This window comes from Phoenix dactylifera, chromosome 3 (genome assembly GCF_051530095.1).
Source record: "Phoenix dactylifera cultivar Ajwa chromosome 3, Ajwa_hap1_PhDact_Kaust_v1.1, whole genome shotgun sequence".
NCBI lineage: Eukaryota > Viridiplantae > Streptophyta > Magnoliopsida > Arecales > Arecaceae > Phoenix > Phoenix dactylifera.
In genome coordinates, this window is record NC_143192.1 from 47700580 (window position 1) to 47724585 (window position 24006).

At 37.7% G+C, this 24006-nt stretch overlaps 1 protein-coding gene across 2 annotated transcripts; it reads left to right on the forward strand.

Moving 5' to 3' along the window:
* LOC103713583 (protein ARABIDILLO 1-like) lies at window positions 1–22927 on the forward strand. Of its 2 annotated transcripts, XM_039120124.3 has the most exons (13): window positions 109–422; window positions 563–2019; window positions 2108–2266; window positions 2347–2427; window positions 2520–2651; window positions 8947–9074; window positions 9502–9589; window positions 11564–11658; window positions 15974–16037; window positions 17800–17975; window positions 20644–20865; window positions 21466–21550; window positions 22237–22927. In XM_039120124.3, the coding sequence occupies exons 2-13, from the start codon at window positions 625–627 to the stop codon at window positions 22423–22425; spliced, it is 2814 nt and encodes a 937-aa protein (XP_038976052.1). In that variant the 5' UTR covers window positions 109–422; window positions 563–624; the 3' UTR covers window positions 22426–22927. The 2 variants fall into 2 exon arrangements, with proteins under 2 accessions (XP_008798785.1, XP_038976052.1); XM_008800563.6 differs by having other exon boundaries at window positions 1–2019.
* The last annotated feature ends 1079 nt before the right edge of the window (window positions 22928–24006 follow it).

Sequence of the window (24006 nt, forward strand, 5' to 3'; positions counted from 1 at the left end):
GCACCATTGATCATCTTCATCACACTCATTGCATTCACCTGGGAACTCAAACAAATTTCAGGTTCTCCGGTCACATAAGAAAACCAGCCAAACACACAATAATAGCCCGCCCCTGACCTCTCGCGTGTGTGTGTGTATATATATATATATATAGCTCTCGCGTTCTCTCGCCCTTCTTTCGGACAACGAGAAAACCCAAGAGAGAGGAGAGGCGGATCCACGCTGTGAGGGTTTCACCTCCTCGTCCCCCCTCCTCAATCCCGTCCGCCCTCTATATCACCTCCCCTCTTCCCCTCCTCGCCCTTCTCCCCTTATAGAAGTCCACGATTCCCCCCTCCTTTATACGATTAAAACAAAACGATCAAAAAAAATTAAATCGAAGCGCCCGTCCCAATCCCTCACCTCAAAAACGCCATCTCCAGGTACTCCACAACCCCTTGATTCTTCCTATATTTTTTGTTCTTGATCGATCTCCCAAGAAACTGGAGAGAGTTCACCTGCATCAACGAACGGAAACCTTCGAAAGATTTCTTAGAAAAATCCTCGAATTCTTGAATTATAGAGCCTTCGAGTTCCCAAAGCTTCTCTCCGCTTCTTGTTTCCGCGAATTAGGGTTTTGCCTCCATGAGCCGGAGGTTGAGGAGGCGAGGCGCGCAGTCTAAGGGTAAGGCGAAGGTCATCATCTCCCCGGTCTTCCCCGAGACCGCCGAGGACTGCGAGATCCCCCGCCCCGGCGGCGGCGGCGGCGGCCACTGGGCCGGGGAGGCTGCCGTGGACTGGACCTGCCTCGCCGACGATACCGTGGTCCAGCTCTTCTCCTGCCTCAATTACCGGGACCGCGCCAGCCTCGCTTCCACCTGCCGCACCTGGCGCCTCCTCGGCTCCTCCCCTTGCCTCTGGACCAGTCTTGACCTCCGCGCCCACCGCTGCGACCCCGACACCGCTGCCGCCCTTGCCGGCCGGTGCGCCCACCTCCGCCACCTCCGCTTCCGGGGCGCAGATGCTGCCGCTGCTGTCATGAACCTTCAGGCCCGCGGACTGCAAGAGATTGCCGGGGAGTACTGCAGTGACATCACCGATGCCACGCTGTCGGTGATTGCTGCCCGCCACGAGGCCCTTGAGAGCCTCCAGATCGCTCCTGACCTGTGCGAGAGAATCACCAGCGATGCTATCCGTCATGTTGCCATGTGCTGCACGAAGTTGAGGAGGCTGCGCCTCTCCGGCATCCGAGAGGTTGACGGAGAGGCAGTTGGGGCCCTTGCGAGGCACTGCCCGCAGTTGGAGGAGATTGCCTTCTTGGACTGTGGGAGCATCGACGAGACTGCTCTTGGGAAGGTGGCGTCCCTGAGATTCTTATCCGTGGCAGGGTCACGAAACTTGAAGTGGGCTACTGCCTCCCTTTCCTGGAGCAAGCTTCCAAACTTGATTGGTTTGGATGTTTCAAGGACCGACGTGTCTCCAAGTGCCGTCTCAAGGCTTCTCTCCCTGTCCAAAAGCTTGAAGGTATTGTGCGCTCTAAACTGTGTGGCACTCGAGGAGGAAGGGAGTCACAGTCCGATGGCATTTAGCAATACCAGGGGCAAGCTGCTGCTTGCCCTTTTCAATGATATTCTCAAAGGAATTGCATCTTTGTTCAAGGGCATTGTGGTAAAGGAGCAGGGAATCTTTGGGGAATGGAGAAGTTGGAAAACTAAGGATAAGAACCTGAATGATATCATGAGCTGGATTGAGTGGATCCTACCGCAATCACTGCTTCGTATCGCGGAGACTAACCCACGCGGCATTGATGAGTTTTGGTTAAGGCAAGGTGCTGCATTGTTGCTGAGCTTGGTGAAGAGCTCACAGGAGGATGTGCAAGAGAGAGCAGCAACTGGGCTTGCTACATTTGTGGTGATTGATGATGAGAATGCAACGGTGGACCCGGCAAGGGCAGAGGTGGTGATGCGGAATGGTGGGATACCTTTGCTTTTGGAGCTTGCAAAGTCTTGTCGTGAGGGTTTACAGTCTGAAGCTGCAAAGGTTAGATTTTGTGTTGATCCATGTTATCACTAGCAGATACTGGAGCTTGAGTTATCGGATGCATATAAATGTCCTCTTCAATGTGCAGGCCATTGCGAATTTGTCAGTGAATGCCAAAGTTGCGAAGGCAGTTGCTGATGAAGGGGGTATCAATATTCTTGCAGATCTGGCAAGATCCATGAACAGGTTGGTTGCTGAAGAGGCTGCCGGGGGGCTTTGGAACCTTTCGGTGGGAGAAGAGCACAAGGTTTACATTTTGTCTGTTGCAACTTTGATGACCTTTCATCCATGATGTTTGTGTTAGTAATTTATTGGATTTTGTTTCAGGCGGCCATTGCTGAGGCTGGTGGGGTAAAAGCTTTGGTGGATCTGATTTTCAAATGGCCCTCTGGGATAGATGGAGTTCTTGTATGACACATGCTTATGTGATACTTACTTGGTTTATCTAGAGTAGACATAATGTTCTCAGGTCCTGCCTTCTTGTATTTATTCTTAAACAGGAACGTGCTGCTGGTGCCCTTGCAAATTTGGCTGCCGATGACAAATGCAGCATGGAGGTTGCTGTGGCTGGTGGTGTCCATGCATTAGTAAAGCTTGCTCGGTTGTGCATGGTTGAGGGAGTACAAGAACAGGTATCACTGGTTTTATCCTTATTTCCTACTAGCATTATTATTATTACTTATTAGTTATCATCATCATCATCATCATCATCATCTTCTTCTTCTTCATCTGTATGTAGATAATTTTTTAACTAAACAATCTCATACTGCATCTTTAAAGCTTGTGTCCACATAACAGAGACACGCAAAATTTAGAAGACCTAAAAAAAATTCTAAAGCTTTGTCTTACATCAAATGATTTTGATCTGTTTTGTTCTCCTTATATGCTAGCAGCAATCATTCTCCTTGTCCCACAGTTTAGTGCACTGTTTTATATTTTTCCTCTAGCCCATAAATTGAGCAATAAACTAACTGGTATTGGCAACAGCACCAATCCAAATTAATTTGGTGTATTCGGCGGCTCCCTATTCAGTGCTATTTGGAATGTAGTTTTTTTTTAAAAATAAAGTTGCTATTCTTCATATAAATTGCTTTAGTTTGACATAACATTGGTTGTCGATTAACTGTTGTGAGATGGTTTTGAGCAGCCATTAGGCAAATGTCCTGGGGATGTTGGAGTTGTCTTGGAAAATATTGTCCATATTGAGCTGCTAACAATAGGAACAGAAGATCTTAGTACCGATAAAAAAGTTAAAATCTTAACTGGTATTGGCTGCAGCACGAACAGAAATCAATTTGGTGTTTGCAGCCAGGGGCGGCCCAATACATTTGAAGGCCTAAGACGGATTCAGTGAATGAGGCCTTTTTTTTTTAATAGTAAATTTTTTTAATAAGTATAAAATACTTAGAAAAAAGATATGAAAATAGATAGCCATCAAGTACATTATTTCAACAAAAATGCATGTATGCAACAAAGATAGATAGAAAGTTTTTTCAGTTTAATATAATTTTTAAATGGAAGCACGGAAAAGTAATTATGCTTAAGGAAGGGCCCAGGAAACTGATTAAATAACTGAGATAATGCTTGGCAGTACTGTTTACCATGTCAAGCAAGAGCAGAGTAGGAAAAGGTTATCCCATGGCACTTCATGGTCAAGGTAAAGGAAAGAATTTGTCCAGAAAGGAACCTCTCTATAAGAGAAAGTAGGGGCATTATGGGAAATTCACTCCATCTAATTAATAAAAGTCCCATCCCACCATCTCCCCTTCAAGCGTGTACCCAAGCAGCCACTGCAACATCGCAGCACAGCAGCCATTCAACCCCCCCTCCCTCCTTTTCTTTCTCTACCCTCCAAGAAGTCCATCTCCAATCCCCCTATCTTTCTTCCTGATGGCCCAGCTAGATCAGGAGTAATGTGAGGGAAGGAAAACCAAGACCAAAACCAAAAAAGAGAAGGGATGAAAGATAAGAGTGGCTTCAGACGTGTATCAAGCCAACCAAATCCCTCTTCTCTCTTTCTCTCCACCCAAAACAAAACTACTGTCCCCAACTTCCCAAATTGCCCCTCTGCAGGCCAGGAAACTCTCCACCTCCCTTCCATCAAGGGGGAAGACTCATAGCCAGCTCATGTTCCCGTTTTATATGGGGCCTTTGCTTCCTTTTGGTCAGCCTCCCGGAGGCCTTCCATTGGCCTGAGGCCTTAGGCGACCGCCTCGGTCGCCTAGGGCTCGGTCCGGCCCTGTTTGCAGCAATATATATCTGGCATGGAGAATGTTGTTATTCTTCTGATAAATTGCTTGGCAATTAACATAATATTGCTTGTCAGTTTGACTGTTGTACTGAAGTTCTAAGCTTCCATCAGGTAAATGGCTCGAGGATGTTGTAGTGTGTTTACTTGAAAAATATGCTATATGTTGAGCTTATAACCATGCATCAGATCTTAGAACCAATGAAAGGGTCAAAATCTTTACATTTTTGACAATGAGAAGTTACCACAACTATTAAAGGAGGGAAAATTGAACGTCATGTCCATTGTGATGATAGAGTTTCAAATGACATGGCATATTTAGTCAAAAACTAGCAAGTTAAATTCTTTCTTAGTACAAGCAACTTGACAACAGGGGAATTTGGTGGTGATATGTTAAAGTTAAAAGAATTATGCTACAAAGAATGGAAAAATCACCAAGTAGGGTTAGAATTTGACCTGTTGACATGCAATCCTTTCAAGAACAATGGACTTATATGAAGACAAAGTGACAGTGTTTTCCAGAACCTATTCGTCTTACTGAGAACAAAGTTTTACACTATTTTTATTGATAAGGCAATTGTTGGTAACAGCACATTTTTTGTCAACTTTGTATAATCAAATGATAATGTGCTGCAAGTTTCCTTTTAAGTTACACCTTTTTGAACTCCTTTAAATTGGTCAAGGGATGAGAATAGAGTCTCATGGAGCTTAAGTTGTAGATTAGGTAAAAGATACTTGAAGTTTTGGAAACTGGAGAACTACTAAAATGCATCTAGGGATCGAGATCAAATGAAATGAAGAAAATGGCAAGAGTTGAAAAATGGAGAAGTTTTTTTTTTTTTGATAAATTCCTTTTTATGTTTCTTTAAAGTGGTATTATAAATTAAACTAGCAAAGAATTTTGCAATCCCGAGATGCTTCTTAACATAGAAGTTTGCTATGTTTAACATGTATGGAATGCATTTGATTGGTGCTATTGACTGTGAATATGGTTTATGACTAGAACACTTGATACTTGGTCGCTCTTTGGCCAAATTTTGATGGAAAAAAGGATTTTTGTTCATAGATTAAAGTGCCTTATTGCGTTGTGTGGCACAAACTAGCATACTGGTGCTTAGCGCAAACTAGCATAACAGTGCCTTACTAGCATGCAACACAATTGCATACCACTGCTTGACATGTCGCAGTGCTATTGTGTGCCTGTGCATACCAAGCACTGGGATGATATGACAGTACAACCCCTACCAGTTCATAAAAAATGCCTAGGCAACCAGGTGCATACAAACCACTATGCTTGTAGTCAATATCTTTGGTGGCCAACTCTTTGATGGTTCTTATTCTGATCTAAATAATTCATTTCCTTGTGACAGCTTTCACTCTAGGACAATTAGGTAGTCCTTTAATATGGCAGTTGCACTTTGGTCACCAGGTAGTCATTTTTATTGGTTGGTCACTTTAGCCTTTCCCCCAGGCAGCCCTTTCCATGGTTTGCTTGCCCCTTTCAATACCTAACTCTGGATATGGATTGGCTTTGATACCAAATGATTTGTGATACTATACGAACTTGCTATTGCAAGGCTGACATGGTACCATCATGTGATACTTTAGTCCATGCATTGAATGACTTATAAATGTGGGAACTTGCTTTTCAATAAGATTGAGATATGCTTGTTATCTCTAAAGGGACCGACTTTAGTATGTTGAAGAAAGCAGCATCAAAGAATTTGAGTCACCTGGGCATATATTTTTGACAAGGAATGCTGAGATCTTTACATGCAAAACAAGGCCAACAATGTTAATACTTTTGTTCGTGGATGGTTTATATAGGAAGCATCAATTTAGATTTATGGGCAATTACCACTAAATGCTGGAGCCTAGGGGAGTTGTATGTGCTGATTCCTCTTCTTTTGTTGTTTACTGGATAAGTTATATTTTAGCTGACTCATGTCTGTAAGAAGGGATAAGAGGTCAACTTTGTGTCCCTTTTGTCTTATTGACATTGATTTCTGTGGTTAGTGGTTGATGGTATCACCTTACTTCCTAAAGAAGAAACAACTGGAGCTAATTTGGTCATTGAAAAAGATTAATAAGCTATTTACTTTATAGACCATTTTGCAGATGAGCTGATGTTTGGTATTCAGCTAGAGAACCTTTGGTATATCTTGTTTGTGACGATATAGTGTTTTATATCTGAGATGGTATAAGATTTGATGCTGAAATGATTTATGGATGGAAGTTTTAGCTTCAAAATATGGGAAATATTCTAAGTTAAAATGAAACATATAGATCAATTTTTGGTTACAAGTGGAAATGGAGATAGAGTGGTTGCTTCGGAGATCAGGTCCCTTTTTTCTGCTTTTCCCCACCTTCTTTCTCTTTTAAGTTTTCATGGTCCTTAGGGTGTCCTTATTTTCACCAATTACCTTTTCATGTCTTCTCACAAAACTCTTCATGCATTATGCCCTTGGAAAAGAACCTCAGGTACGATGAAAGAAGAGAAAACTCACAACTGAGCACTCTAGATTTGGTATCTTATTCAACCGTATAAAAAGAAAGGTGCTTATACAGTTTTTTTTTTAAAAAAAAATAAAACAACCGATGCCAACTTTGGATTTCTTGTAAGTCTTTAAGTTCCTAATTAAGAAAACTCGAAAGCCAAACTTCTGCCAAAAGCCATCATTTGCATATGCAAAATGGCAAAATCATATTGGTGGTTCTTCAGTAAAAGTAGTCATCATTTTCCTCTCCTTGACTTTGATTCGTGAGTCTTAGAGAAGCTAGAAAGCTTATTATTGTATTTCTTTTATCTCTTTGGACAATCAAGTATTCTAATTGGCAAAATCAATCTTTTTTTTGTGTGCTTATATTAACCAACTAGGACTATTAATTGACTCTTAATTATACAAGGATGTTGATACAACTTTCTATAGTTGTGGCTTGACAAAATAAACCTAAAATAGGACCTAAGTGCTCAAACTATCTATTGAGTGCTGGGGTTGCTTATTGGATGCCTATGTACCCATCTTTGTACTGAAATCAGGCTGTTTCCGCTTTGACATGGTGTCTCTTGGCCATATGGATGACCTTCCTCAGACAATGGGATGGTTGTGCGTTATGTGGTGCATTCTCGATCTTTCATTTTTTTCATTGCTTTCAAAGCATTTTTGCAAGAGGGAGCTCCTTTAGTTGCATCAAGTCATATGCTTTACAAGAAATATATAGTTCATCAGTAACTTTTTCACATTTTGTTTGTTAGGAAGTTTGTATTAGAAAGAATCTGAATAATTTTGTAGATGTTAGTCTGGCTGATGCTTTTATTTCTACTCAGTAGTTTGGAATTTTGGTCTTTGCTGGCAAATGATGCTCTTGGGCACTTTCAAATTTTCATAATTTCAACCTTTTTGCAATCTGTGATTGCAATCTGTGCTTTTTCTTATTATTCAATGATCCTACATATTTATCTCCTTAATAATTATTAGATATCTGTGCCACCCCCTCCTCCCCTGCCCCCCAAAAAAGATCATCTCACCCTCGAATTTTGTTTGAATTGCACTTTTTTTAGCATGATTGTGGACAACCAATTTATATTACGCCGAAAGAAAGACAAATATATGTTTGCACCTTTTCTTTTTAAATTTTAACATTACTTTTGTCTATCTTGATTAATCATTTTCATTCCAAGCTTTTTAATTTCGGATATGTCAGCTATCTCAGTGGGAGGCTGATACTCTAAGATGGGCTAAGATCTTCATTTATCTTGGTTGAAATGGAACTTTGGCAAAACTGGGAAAGAACTGAGATTTCCGAGAGTTTGGTAAATCCATGATTAGCTTCTATCTTAAGATATTCATTTGAATTTTTAATTCAAAAAATAATTCGCAATTCTAAAAAAACACTGTAGCAAAATTCTTATCATAATAAGGGATGAGATATATAGGTTTTATCATATTGGAGGTTTAACAAAAACTAGAAACTAGACCCCCTACCTACTGTCTACAGCTTTCAGTTCACAACTCAGTGGGCTTTGTTGTCTTTATGACACTCGGCCGGGTTCAACAACTACACCAAAGTGGAAGGGCCTAATGGCCTGAGAATGATACAAAACGAGATCTTGGCTGAAATATCAACTGTGTTGCAAACCTTTATTCATTCACTATTGGAATGATTCACATGATTCATGTTCAAGCACAGCTATATGGAGAGTGGAAGATGTACTAATTCATGCTCCTTTTAGATTACATTCTAATGGAAATGTTTATCTGAAATTACATTCTATTATAAATTCTCATCCAAGATTCTTTGTGCTTACATGCTTAGAATATGACCAGCACCAGAGCTGTAGTTTTTGCAGCACTTTGGCAATTTCATGGTCAAATTAGCATTGCCATTTCCATACATGTAATTAGTCGCAACAGAAATGCCACAATACTTATTCATCTAGAATAAGCATTGGGAATACATTGTTGGGAGTGGATGGCATTAGGTACCTGGCTAGATGCACTTTGTATCTATTACCGAAAATTTTGCAAACTGTGTCTGCAAGAATCTCCTTCCTTCCCACGTAGTTTGAACTGTATCTGTTTTAGTGCTATTTGATTCTTTCAGAGGTAGCATGCTGTTTCAAAGAGAATGCTGCTGCTTATTTGTCTTTTTCCTTATTTTCCTGTCCACATCTCCAGGCTGCTCGGGCTTTAGCTAATCTGGCTGCTCATGGAGATAGCAATAATAATAATGCTGCTGTCGGTCAAGAGGCAGGTGCACTTGAGGCATTGGTGCAACTAACTTGTTCTCAAAATGAAGGTGTAAGGTAATTGTTCTTATAGAAATAACTTTTGTGATCTACTCTCATCTTTTCTAATAAAGGATTTGTCAGCTCTAAGTCTCTAACAAACTAATATATTTTGCTTGGATCCAAATCTTGTTTAATGTGGAAGATTAGCTTGATTTGCCACCAAGAGGACATTTAAGCTGAAAGGGCAACTTCTTTATATGTTCCTCTACTTTCAAAGACTAACTAGTTGTGGCAATTTTCATCGCCATTAGATAAGAGATCTATTGAATCTTCTCTTGAAGATAACTTGTTTGCGATTTCATTAGTCTTGTTGCATGACGTGCTTTTGTTTAGCTCACTTTACTTTGCTTCATAAAACACCATTTCATTTTTTTTCCTGCATATTATTTATGCCTGTAAAGAAATTAATTCAATCTCTACTTCCATTTGTAAAATTAAACAGACAAGAAGCTGCTGGTGCTTTGTGGAATTTATCATTTGATGATAGAAATCGAGAAGCAATTGCTGCAGTTGGTGGGGTTGAAGCCTTGGTACGCCCTTTCTATTTCATCTATTTATTTGTTTCTACATTACAATCATTCAATATCGATTGTTTGCATCCTACGGGGTCTTGCTTTTGCGAAAGATTATGCAGATTATATGTGTGTGATTTTATTCTAAGCTCTGTGATTATTGTAGTGACTTGTCTTCCTCATAGCATTTGTTTATAAAGTTATCCATTTTTTTAAAGAACAAACGAAGGGAAATATCTACTTTTAGAATGAAGGGTGGAAAATCTCGCGGAAGAAAAAGGGAAACAAAGAAAAAAAAATGTCGGTTGTTGTCTGTTGCTCATGGATTACTGACTGTGATACCACTACTCAATTATTTACCCGTGCATAGTGGTTCGTACTAGCCATACTGTATTGTACTGATAAGGTATTGGTCTCAAAGTGCCCCTTGATGCTGACTTTAACCATACATGGTACATCACCTCTTATTTGTCATGCCGGCACCAAGAGGTGTACTGTGTTGGTACCGTGTTGAATTGATAAGATACCACTATAGATACTGGTACTGGTACTTCAAACCTTGGCACTTCAAACCTTGGCACTAGTTCTTACATTCATTTTCCTCAGCGTCTCTCTCTTTCTATATTTATGTGTGCGTGTGTGTGGATGGATGGATGGATGGATGATTGATTGATTCCTTTGAATGACACCTTGATCCTAAACCCTAAAGGCCTAAACCCTAAACACCTTGGGCAGACCAAATAATGAAGGAAAGCCATTAGTTCCTATTTGATCTACCCTGGCCTTAAGACACCTGGGTTGTGAAGGCTGTGAGACCCCTAACTATGTGGGCACTTGCTTGAGCAGTGTGCCCAAACTGATTAGGCTGCATAAGATCTTGAAACACCAAGGCGCATGCAGTGTTTATATATGAAATCTTGTAGGTATCTTTTGTGTTTGCACAGAGCTTAAAGGGTACAATGCTGCCACTTAATATTGTTAGTGACGTTGTTTAGATCTTAAAGAACACAATCTGACAATCTACCATAGTTAATTTTTTGCTTGAGTTTCATGGTACTGTCATGCTAAAAAGAAATACTTACCATCTCTTCCTTAAGAATGTTGTTGGAAATAGTTAAAATCTAGTTGATGCATATCTCTCAGATGACATGATGCAAGGCATGAGGTCTGCGACTCACATTAGCCCTTTGTGTGTATTCATGAGGTCTGACATTATATAAGCCCGAGAGCATTTTTGAACAATCTTGCCTTGACTAATATGGTTAGATGAGGCTCAAGCCATTCTGGAGAATGGTTGGCAGTTGTGTCTCCTTTGAAATCTTCATGCTATTGTGCATTGTCTTGTTATGCTAACTTGTTTAGTGTCCTCTTCAACTTATTAATGTATTTTCTTTTTGCTTTGGTTGCAAGAATTTAAATCTAAAGGTATTTAATTGCTAAATTTAAATTTTAAATTTAACTTCTTTCAACTCTCACTCCTTTTCATTTAACAGAGTCCTTTATGAATATATATAGTAGTTTAAGCTGTTTGGACTTTAGACCCTAAATTCTATGCTCAGCATTTGTGCCTGCTTTTGCTAGAGGTCTGTATTTTTCAGAATTGGTGTTAGAATTGGCCTCAACAACAGATACAGAATGATTTGCTTGTTTTTCTTTCTGATTTCATGATTTTACTAACATTTGCTTTGCACTTAGACAAGCGCTTCCCTGACCTTAAGCAATGATAGTGCTCTGCCTTCCTGTTTTTCTCTTTTTACTTGTCTGGATATTATGACTAGAGAAATTTGAGCTCTCAATTTCAGTGTAATATGACGTGTTATTTGCTTTTATACATCAGCAAGACTGACTGGCTTGCTCAGGTAAAATTAAGTAGTTCAAGGTGGTAAAGATTGTCACCTTGGCTCTTTTCCACTCATGAGGCTGGTTTTTGTGTATCTATTTAGACATTTTTACTGTATTAGTGCAATATCATTGTTTTGCTTGATTATGTAGGTGGCTCTTGCACAAGGATGTTCAAACGCTTCTCAAGGACTTCAAGAGAGGGCTGCAGGTGCTTTGTGGGGATTGTCAGTATCAGAAGCTAATAGGTAATCATCATCATGCTTAGGACAATAGCTTCTTCATTTCTCTTGGGAATGCTGTAAGAATATTGAAATTGATCATGGAACTCTTTCATGTTGATCTTATTCTTTGCGTTGATGATGAATTGTGGAACATTGTCATAGTAAACGTGTGCTTTAAGTAAAACATCTCCATAACAGATGAGGTTTGAGAGTAAATAACATCAATGGGGAGTTTTTGAAGTGACTGAGAAAATAACCTAAACTTTACTTCAAGGCAACTATGTAAAATCACCTTCTCTTTTAAAACATGTATTCATTGGCTGGGAGATGTTTCTCCAAACTTCTTGATTGGTCTTATAGTTTGCTTCTAAGAATATTCATAGTGGAGAAAAAAGCTTCCTTAGCAATAATTTTATGCATGGATGATGATGAAAGATGCATGAAGTGGGTGAAAGTATTAGTTCTATTGAGGTTTATTAAATTGTAAGGACACCATTAACAAGTGAAACAGGTGAAGTTTAGTCAACCTTTAACAAAGGTTAACGGTGTTTTGTCATCCTGATTACACCACCTCTGGGTGATTCAAAACATTCACATTGAAGGAGAGAGGCACGAGGATATGATGCTTGATGATGTGGAACGTAATCTTCACAGTTGAAGGTCATATAATTTTCTTGGGAATAATGAACTCAAGATGCAAATTTATCTGGTCTTCTAGGCACTTCAGCAAAGATTTTTTTCCCAAATTTATTGCTTATTGAAATTTGGGTACATTGCATTTGCCTAGTCTTCTCCTTCATGCCTAACAACAAAATGATGGAAAGGGAAAAACATACTCTTTTATTAACTACTTGATTGGAGCCTTTGTGAAGCACCATGTTTTTCTACCACATTGTTGTTTTTTATAATATTCCATCTTTCATCTGGCCTGTACTAGTGCTGCTTCTCATTAATAAGATTTGATTCCTTGTGTTGTCTGGTAAGTCGATTATCAATTTGGTTTTTATAATATTCCATCTTTCATCTAGCAGTTTTTCATATGATACCATGTAAAAAGCAATTCGAGGGGAAGTTATATATACATTATATAATTGTTTTAACTTGTACTGGTGTTCTAAGGGATGCCTGATAATGATCTCATGTTTGACAATATATCACTCTCCTTTGAGGTAAATTTTTGGGGAAAAAGGTTCAGTTGAGAAAAAACAGATTCTTAAATCAAAATTGTTGGTCGAAGCTACGTTAGGAGGGTTTATGGGTCCGTCCTTCATTCTTTTTTCATGGCTCTGATCCAGCTTAGCTGAAATTTCAAAGGGAGCTATCTTGCCTATCTACATATTCTGTTATTCTTTGCATATATCTACTATTTTTTGGATGCTAATTTTATATTTGAGTAAATGTTAGCCGCATATGCACCCTTCATCATGGTGTCTTCTTACGTCGTGTATTCTGTGTATAACTATATAAATGTGTACCTAATTTTTATCCCTAATGAGAACATTTGCTCCAACATTTGCTCCTCAAGTCTGGATAGAATCAAAATAGAATGCAACATCTTCTAGATCTTATTATCATTTCCTTAAAAAAAGGAATGAAATGATAATATTGAATATTTAGGAAATACACACTAGAGTTTACAATGTTAGAACATGCTTCTACTAAATCTTGGAGAATGGAGACATTATGTGCTTTATTGGTGTGAGATAAACTAAGAACTTTTTAAATAATTTTTGTGCCACTTGCCCCCTTGATGATATGTCAAACACAAATTGACATTGTAGTAGGTAATTGACATATTTGACTTGTATGACAGTCTTTAAGGTTTTGACCAGAAGTACCAATTTAGCACTATAATATCTCATGGTTGTCCTAGAATTTTGGAAAACCTTTCATTGCATCTTCATTTTGGACATATAAGCTTCTATGCTTCATGGTGTACAAAAGTAATTAGACTAAAAAGATTCAATCATTGGATTTAAGCTGCAATACCAATTGTGCATTATCACATAGAAAAATTCTCATCCTTTGCTGTTTGTTTTGCAATTTCATTTTCGCCTGGAATGCTCAACATTTTACTATCCACACCAATTCTGCATTATCACATAGAAAAATTCTCAGCCTTTGCTGTTTGTTTTACAATTTCATATGCACGCGGAATTCTCAACATTTTACTATGTTGGAGCCCTTTATGAAATTTTGAGGTACAGAATAGCTATAAATTTTGATTGGAATGATAGATATCTGATGATCAAATTAAATGAATCAGAAGTACTAGTAGAAGCGTAATGAAAGGGAAACTATGAATCTTATTATATTAGCTCCAAATAATGTAGTTTTTGCATTTTTTTTTCTTGAGTTCATGCCTTGGTAGCATATCACAAGCTAAGTATGTTTTGTGACAGTTACTTGTAACAAAATGCAAGAATTTTAATAGATAGCTATGATGGGAAGGATGCCAGTAAGGCTAACTATATGATTTCTAGCCATCCATATAGTAATTTCTGTAGAATGTGAAGGGATAATCCAAAAATTAGCTAAGTTGTGGTAGAAAGTGAAATTAATTGAGTCTTGTTGAATGATGCTATGCTGTATAAGTTGTCCGGAGAAGTCCTTAAAAAGATTTATATTTCAAATGGTAGATTTGACATGACCTAAATTTTCAACACATGAATGTGCAAAATCATTTAATTTGGAACATGAACAGGGACAACTCTGTAAAGTGTAGGCAATGCAAAAGTGCTAGATTATACAAGTGGGATACTTGAAGAGATCTTGAAAATAAGGAAAATTCCAAATGATTAGAGAAGACATTGTGGTGGTAGTATGAAAAAATAAATTACAGGAATGATGTATAAAGTGCATCAATTATCATAGAGTTACTTTAGTAAGCCATACTTTGTAGTTATGATAGTTAGTGAACAATAATTCAGCCTTTGAGAAAACATATATAGCTTTTATGTTCAGCAATCATGTAAGCTATTTTCATGCTTAGGCACTAATGGAAATACTAGTTCAAACTTCAAAGGTTTTGATTATGCACTGTTTCTTTAAGAACTTTAATTGATTTTGGTGAAGCATTTGAGTGAACAATAGGCGAGGTAAATTTGGTGGTCCAGAAAGATGTAAAGAGGGTATATTCATGGTATGTTGAACTGGCCCGTACCGGCCGTTTCAGCTTGTACTGGACTGGTCCGGTACGGCAGTGGAAAATGGTTCCAGCCCTTTTAGGACTGGAAACGAGCGGTACAGAGGCGTACCGGTGCGAATCGTTTATTAAGAATAGTAGTAATATGGATGAAGGAGTAGTGCAAGTCTTAGAAGCAACTACTGTTTGATTGTAAGCCTTTACGTACCATTATCATGAACAAATTAAATATTAATAATTTGGAGGAGGCCTAATCTTTTTGTACTCTGTTTGGATGATATTGTTTTAATTAATGAGACAAGTTCTGTTCGGAATCTGAATTTGACGTGAAGTCTTGGAGTATAAGGGTTGAGAAGTAATTGAAATGAGTAGTAAAGATAGAAATGCATGTTCAGTAGAGTTTGAAATTAAAATGTGGCACCTATCATTATAGGAAGTTTCTAGTCAAATTAATGTATAACCAGGTACAACAGCTCTTATCCATCTTCAGAGGGATGGGTTTTATCTTGCCACTGGTGGGGAATGCTACGCAAGAGGAATGGTGATTGTGGGGCTGTGCGGGAGATCAGCACCCACCCATCCACTCCGTGTGTCATGCTAATGCAGTCTGAAGCCAACCTGATTTTGTCCTTGTTTTATCAGGTCTGGTTGCTTGATGATCTTGAGGTTTATTTTTGGTTGCTTAATTTTATGACTGCTGTTAAAACATTTCCATGAAACAAGCTGATTTTAGCCTCAATTTTGGCTTTTATTTCAAAAGAGGATTTCGATAAAGCAAGCAGAAAGATACCTTTTATCATCACCAACTAAGAATTTCGTGAAACAAATTTGAAAAACCTACAAGCCAAATTATAACCTGGAGAGATAATTTCTGAAAATAGGGATGCTGGCTTACAACTGGTAAATTGCAAACTTATTTGCTCTGTAGATAAGGACTGGCATGATCATGCCTCAGTACTTTGTATAGTAACTTATCTAATGAAAACTTTTGTTTAATTGCTGCTTTGATAATTCTGTGCTAAATTGACTGATGATCATGGAAGCAGTTTATATATCATAAAGGAAATTGTATAGGCTATTACTTGAGTTAAAATGATAATGTCAATTTTTAAATTTTCTTATCTCCTATATTAATTGTTTCATCATTTTTTCTTTTATATGTTTACCACTGATGCATGACTTTTTGGTTTTTAGCATTGCCATTGGACGACAAGGTGGTGTTGCACCTCTAATTGCATTGGCAAGGTCAGATGCTGAAGTAAGTTTTGATTTGCTTTGTTGTTAGGCCAATGAATTCATTAAAGTTTTTTTTTAAAAAAATTAAGATTTTAATTGTTCTGAATAAATAAAGCTCCAACTTGCCTTATTAGGCATGAGTACTGAGGTAGGATTCTAAAAGCTAACATATTTGATATCTAGATTCCTTTTAAGTTGGATCTTTTTTCTTTTTTAACTTTCTAGCTTCAAAATATATGCATAATTATTTAGTTTGATATCTCAAATATCTAAACTGGAATGGCTAGTTGACACATAAGGCCCCTTTAAATAGCTGGGTAGAAGCTTGATGATTAGAAATATTCTTTAGAGTATTCAGAATGCTTGCATCTTTATAATAAAAAAGATCTCAAATAGCTGGGACGATGCATGATAGTTATGGTTTAAGATATCAGAATTTTTTTTGCTTCCTGAAATTCATAGTCTGTTGCCACATCTGGAAGTGCCACACATTGTATGCAGCTGAAGCCATAGCACTTGTTTATTTTAAGAAGAATTGCAATCTATGGGATCAGTATGACAGTATGGTGGTCAGCATGGACAGAAATTTCATTTGTCATTTAAGCACTACAGTTTCCATATGAAATGAGTGTATAAATATTCATTAATTTGTTGTTGGTGATTCATTGCGTACGTAAATGATATGTTGGTCCTCATCTATCACTGCCACTTGCTTCTTGTTGCTTAGAATTTGAGTATACTTTCTGCTTTCTTTGTCCATTCTAATTTTCTACTGTAAATGTCCATGCATACAAGTCGTAGGGTCATTAATCTAGTAAAGTTCAGAGGTTGATTTACATCTTAATAAAGTTATCTTCTGCATTGTTCAGTGGGTTACTTATGTTTATGTGCTGTTAGTTCTCTCTTATATTTGTGGATCTGGAGCAATACTACTCGTTGTTCAACATAGGTTTCCTGTATTAACAACTATAAACTATAGAAATCACACCTGATTATCATATAGCTGTGCATACCTACTTATGTGACAACTAAATTAGATAACTTCTAGTATAACTTTTAAAATGTAACTATGCTCAGGTCTGTAAGCATATTACTCTGGAAAAGTCGTGTTTGGTGAGCAGCTGTAATGGATTTGTCTCACATTAGAGTACTATAATGGGTCCAGTGGGAATTTATGCCAGTTATGTTTTCTTATGCAAGGAAACAATGCCTTAACTGATCTGCTAGAACTCCTTTATGTCCTGTCTTTACGTGGTACTGCAAATGTAAGCTGTGCATGTGTTTATTCCTTCGTATTAAAATGTAAGCTAATGTTCTTAGAATTACAGATTGTGCATGTTTTCTTATGCAAGGAAACAATTTCTTAACTGATCTGTTAGAACTCCTTTATGTCCTGTCTTTACGTGGTACTGCAAATGTAATCTGTGCATGTGCTTATTACTTCGTATTAAAATGTAAGCTAGTGTTCTTAGAATTACAGATTGGGCCATGTGAAGACAGAGTTTTGAATTTCAAACTATCAATCAAAGAGGGACCATTTATGCAATTGATTTTTCTACATGCTCTTGTGATGTTCTTAACTGTTGCTGGACAACTTTTGATCCTTCTTGTTTCTTCTTGTAAATGAATATGAGCACCTATGAAATTATTCATATCTTGCCTATATCTGGAACTACTTTTAACTGTATTACTTGAGGCTAGCATGCAGATTGTACAAATGTAGCAATATAGTGTTTCAACAATATCGAGCATATCGATGAGTTCTGTACTTTGTTATTTTACAGGATGTTCATGAGACTGCTGCTGGTGCACTTTGGAATCTTGCTTTTAATTCTGGTAATGCTCTTCGCATAGTTGAAGAAGGGGGTGTTCCGTCCCTTGTACACCTGTGCACATCGTCAGGATCAAAAATGGCTCGTTTTATGGCTGCATTGGCGCTTGCTTACATGTTTGATGGGAGGTACTAAGTTATACTTTTTATCCTAATCATGTCACATTTATGTGCTTCTAGTGGGGTGTAGTTTTGAGTGCCAAATTCATTTAGACTTCATCATATAAGCCTGTATTTTCTGATAGAAAATTGCTAGGATTGATTTTGATTTGACATATTCACATTAGTATTTGCTTGATAATTGATTTTGTTAGGCATGGTTTTGTACTTGAAAGGCTCCACTTTGTTGCATCAATGTAGTGATCTGTTGTAACCATATATGTTGTTACTGATTATGAGATTTTCCACATTAAATTGGCTGCAATGTTTTTTGGATTACAGCTGTCAAGAAATGGCTAGTAGGTAGAACCTTGATTGGGTATGTATATCATGTATTTAAGCGAAATTGCATGTGCCCAGGTCATTCATTCTTTTTTTTTGATTGAATACCTACTAAATTCTGATATGATAATGATAGAAGTACAAAGGATAAGTCACATTTTATGTGCATGAAATGAGCAATGCAAGATTACAGCATCTGTCCTGATGTCCCTTTAGTCTGTTTCTTGACTCGGATGTTCATTTGTCACGTGATTGGGAGGATAGTGGGTTGTTGCTTTCTGTGACATTTGTTTCATAAATAAAGACATCTGTTTCATTCAGATTCCAATTCAGGTAATTGTCATGTCACCAGATGACAGTGATTGGGGTAAGCTGAGTATGTTCTTTGTAGCTGTTGACTCAATGTTTTCATATTGCTGCACAAGAAAAATTAACATGTGGGGCTTGTTTCAGGAACATCACATGATATGCCTGAAACCAACATGAATCAAGTACTTAGTGTCAACCTGTTTCTTCTGTCTTTTTCTTTGCTAACTGCATTCTCAATTTTAGGCAAATAACAATTTTTTTCGATAAAAATCTTCAGTGAATTAAGGGACATAACTAATGACTTTTGTGAATGTTCTGGCTAATTTGGCTAACTACAATGATCTTGGTTTTTGTCTACTAATTCTTGTGGGCCTTAGACTGGGTTGATGTTTAAAGTTGGATAGATTTCAAAATGGTGACCCCTCTTTCTCTTTGCATACTCTATTTTGCCCACCACTTCTAGCATGCTTGTTTAGGTGACGTATTGGCACTGACTGCTTCAGTCTATATGTCCACTATAGCCCACCTAAAAATAAATCATGACTCTGAGCTGGGAGGATGGTTGGTGCAAAACTGTCTCCCTATTGTTTCTGTAGGACTTAGTGACGGTCTTCTTTGAAATGAAGTGAACCATCTGTTTAAAGCATAGAATGTCTATTTTGTCTCATTGCAACGACATCGTTTTGTAGGCAGTTGATTGCTCAGTAAATTCACCCCCCTCATGTTTTCATCTTGGTTGGAGGGATCTCCCATTTGAAGGATGTTATCCCTGGTAACTGATCACCAACAAGCTTGCTATACAATGTTAATAGTAGTTGCTAATATTCAATTATGCCTTGCCTTTGTAGCTTAGTGGGTTGCTATCACTCTCTAGAGGGATATGTAACATTTTGACTGTTCACCCGAAATTCTCTCTCTCAGTCATATCTTGAATTTGTCCTGACATTTGTGACTTCCTCTAGCCTTTTGTCTACTTTCTTGCTCTGCAATATATTCATTCAAAATCGACCCCTGACCATTGCCCTAGAAAATAAGAAACATGGAATGCAGCACAAGATAGATTTTAACAACTAGAGATGCTGGGACTTCACTTCTGAGTAGTTGATCAAAGTGGCAATGACTGGAATTGGATGTGATTTTTTTTTTTTTTTTTTGATGATTGGATTTGAATAGTTAAGTTCCATGAACATCATAGAATCAAAGGAGGAACCCCTTTTGAAGTTACCAAAATTGTGAAATTATAATATTTAATATGGTGGACTAGGAAGTTACTGGGTAGAATGTCAAACTGGAGGTAGAAGGCAGTTTTGAGACATGACATATTCCATTGTTACCTGCAGTTAAGTTGCATACTTGTAGGGTCGGTTCAAGACCTTCCATCCTGTTGTCAAAACTCACTCTCCCGCCTCCCGTTAAAAAGAAATCAACATCAATAATTGTGAGATGAAAGTTATGCTGCAGGGTCGCTAATAGATCTAACCTTGAAAGGTGTACGGGAGGGCTGGAGTTGACACTAATATACTATGACAAGATGAATGATTGCAACTTCTCAAATAGATCTAACCTTGATGTTCTCGTTCTTGTTACACTCTCATGTGCAAAAGGGTGGTTCAATAAAGAAATTTAAACTTATGGGCATTAAGATGATGTAGTTTGCAAACTGGGCAGAGACTATCTCTGGGTTTGGACATACCATTTAGTGCAGTTATATATATATATATATAACTGCACTAAATGATATGTCCCTGCTAGTGAAGTTGGTAGGATATGTTGTGCTGCATGTTTTTTTGAATGGATATGTAGAATTAGGAAATTGTGGCCTTAAACATCTTGTCTAGTGCAACATATACTCTTGCTGGAATGCAAATTTTATTGCCACAAGCTGCTAGAGACCAAGCTAAGAAGAATGAAAGTGCACTATAGTTCTTTTCTTAAGCTTGTTTTGATAGAAATCAAGGGTCACATTAGTACTCTGCCTTGCTGAAGTTCTGATAAAACTATTTGATGTTGCTGTCTAATTCTGGGAAATTTTGCTTTTTATTTACAGAATGGATGAGGTTGCATTGGTTGGGTCTTCTTCAGAAGGTGCTTCGAAGAGTGTTAACTTTGATGCTGCTAGAAGGATGGCATTGAAGCATATAAAAGATTTTGTGCTGACGTTTTCGGAACCACAACTCTTCTCCATGGCTGCAGCATCCTCAGCTCCTGCAACCTTGGCACAGGTAGCTGAAGCCGCACGCATACAGGAAGCAGGACATCTGAGATGCAGGTTTCTTACAGCTTATTTTTGTTACTAAATGCAAAGTTCTTATCTAGGATGAATGAATAATATTCAGTTCAAATAATGTGAATTTTCTAGCTCTATTTGGCATTACAGATTGTATACATGGAAACTGCTTTTCCTGATAGCAGGGCCTCTCTAGCCCTCGGTAGGCTTGTCCAAAAAAATTGGGACAACTTCATAGTGGGATTCAGGACTAGCACATCTTATAAAATATTCTCAAATTTTGATTGGTAGTACTTGATCCGTAAAGTTGATACCACATAGATGTGATGAGGCTCGTTGATTTTCCCTTTTTAAGTTTTCTAATATGTTAATGGTTGGTGTATTTTTCAAAGTTGCTTTAACTTAATTTGTTGTGGACTTAGGGTTTCAAGCGATAATATTTGTGAGTTGTTTCCCCAAATTGTATGTATCTGTGCAGTCTATATTAGGTGCCACCTTAATGTGCATTTCTTCTTATTGTTCCTGCTCTTTTTATCAAAAAAAGGGTGCATTCTTTTTCTTCGATCGTCTTATGAGTGATATTAATTTAAGAGAAGAGCTTTCCTTAACCTAACATAAACTTTTGCTTAACCTTCCTTTCAGTGGTGCTGAGATTGGGAGATTTGTTGCCATGCTTCGAAACCCATCATCCATTCTTCGAGCCTGTGCAGCTTTTGCTCTTCTTCAGGTAAATTTGCCTTACATTCTCGTTGCCTACTTATGTTATATAGCAGCTTGTGTTTTTTGCTTTTTTCTGCAGGTAAACCAGTTTAAAATTTTCCTCCTTGCCCCTAGTGACACTGTTTTTCCATGATAAGCATGTGTAATAATATCTTTATTTTTTATTATATATCTCATATCGAAAAGATCTGAGATCAAGTTATGCATGCAACTACCTACCTTGAGAAATTGTTCCTGCTGCTATTTTAGATATCAATGCTGTTATGGAATATTTTCTAATTTCTACTGATGGTGGCATGTTTCTTGTTAAATCATCTCTTGGAAAAATGGGACTGCAACGAGATCTGACTCTTGCTAAGTAAATCTTTGCCATTATTTGGTGTTATATTGAAAAATTATGCAGAAGTGGAAGTTTGAAATTTGCAACTTTAAATAAAATCCCCTGTGATAATATCTAGGAGATAGTGTATATCTATTCTAGGATTTTTCCTTTTTTACTTTGCAGAAGTCTTGATTTGTTATAAGAAAGTTTGTCCAGAGTTTCCTTTTATCTAGTGTCCTGTATGAAGATTATAGTTTGGACTTGCGCTTGTGCATACCCATTCGTCTAAATCCACATTTGGTCCAACTAGTCCATTTTTTTTTTTGATAAGAGAATATGGCCGTCTTATTACTATTTACTTGTAAATGCAGTTCACTATCCCAGGAGGCAGGCATGCAATACACCATGCAGGCCTCTTGCAGAAAGCTGGAGCAGCACGGGTCCTACGTGCTGCTGCTGCAGCTACCACAGCTCCTATTGAAGCGAAAATTTTTGCGAGGATAGTGCTCAGGAATCTTGAACACCACCAGCTGGAAGCTTCAATATCAAGTTTGACATAAAGAAATTTTTCTTCAGCATTTAGCAACAGTAGTTGAACTCTTTCTTTTGCCATGCATGAGCCTGAAATGGTGCCTGCGTTTGAATTCTACTCTCTGAAAATGCCGATTCCTTGGTTACTGAAGCTTCTGTTCCTCGATGGAGCTTTGGCTTTCGCTCCATTAAACTGGTTCATATCCTGAGACCTAGGTCCTTGACAAATAGAATTGAGTTGGGGCTTTCTTGTTCTTGTTAATTAGGTATTTATTAAATTGGCTTGGCTTGTCTGTGATGATTAGGGTGTGCGGTGCAATTTTTCTATTTCTTTGGAGTGTAAAAGAAGGTGCTGGCGGTTTAAGAATACCAGTATCTGTAAGTTTTGCACTATGTATTTTAACATTCATGATAGTATGTTTGTTATTATTACATCAAACTAAATGAAACTCAAGTTTGAAACTGAAGGAAACTAAATGATAACTGTAAAATGTAAATGCTACGGATATATTTATGGCTCATTTTGGACAACATTTCACTCTTCCCTGAGATGGCTTTTGTTTCTGGCTTTGCAAACTGATTTGTTTCACAAGGTTCCTTCAGACATTTTATACAAGTGAGCATGGAAATCTCTGGTCTATATGCCTGTCTTCCAAGACTGACTTATCCCTGAAGATCGGTTGGCAAGAAAGTTGAAGCTTTATTCTCTCTTCCGTTTCCCTTTGCCTATGTCATTGCTAAAGTTCTGATTACTTGTGCTGATGCTGGTTATAATTCATGACCGGTCTTCGTGGTTTGGTGTGGGGGAGGCTGCAAGTGGCAGATTCAACTTGTGCCTGACACCCATCTCCGGTGTTACGTATAGATTCGGATGGTGACATGATCCCAATAGGGCAAGGTTTTAACGGACCATAATTGTTGTGGCCTTTTACATTGTCAAGGGCAGGACTCTTCACTCCCTGTAAATAATGGGAACGAATGAAAAAGTTCGCAATTGTGATGTGAATGTTCCACGTTTGGTCGAAGAGTGGATTAGTATCACTTCTGTTTGCTGGTGTTACAGGATTATGTGATCAGTTAAATATGAGTACAGGAGCAATGTTTGACCCATCAACCTTTTTCTGTCAAATGAGAATATACTCGCATTTAGTAACACCCAAACCCACACCCTCTCACGGACGCCAGGAGTCCACAGGGGAGTAGTGGCCAACTTATTTTTCCTCCCTGGGGATTAAATATTTCATGAAAGATGGAAACGTTATCATCATGAATCAAATGAAATAACTAAGCCCTGTTTGGAATTGCTGTTGAGTTTTTGAGTTTATAGAAGTAGAGTTTTCGAAAAGTAGAGCTTTTGGAAATAGAATTTTTATAAAAAGTTATTTGCTATTTTGTAACTATATTTCTAAAGTATTGCGAAGCTTTAACATATATTTGGTAAACGTATGATATAATGACAATAAATGATATTACATAATATTGCATAGTAAAATATAATACAAAATAAATATTATTATTTTATATAATATTATAAAATAGTATACTATAATATTGAATACTATAATATAATAATATAACATAATTAATAGTACAATATTACTACAATATAA

Bases quoted from the DNA above. Each gene is read 5' to 3' on its own strand.
- LOC103713583 (XM_008800563.6), top strand. From the start codon at position 625: ATGAGCCGGAGGTTGAGGAGGCGAGGCGCGCAGTCTAAGGGTAAGGCG. The intron at 2,267-2,346 runs GTTTACATTTTG...ATTTTGTTTCAG, and splicing joins CGGTGGGAGAAGAGCACAAG to GCGGCCATTGCTGAGGCTGG. The intron at 11,659-15,973 runs GTAATCATCATC...TTTGGTTTTTAG, and splicing joins TCAGTATCAGAAGCTAATAG to CATTGCCATTGGACGACAAG.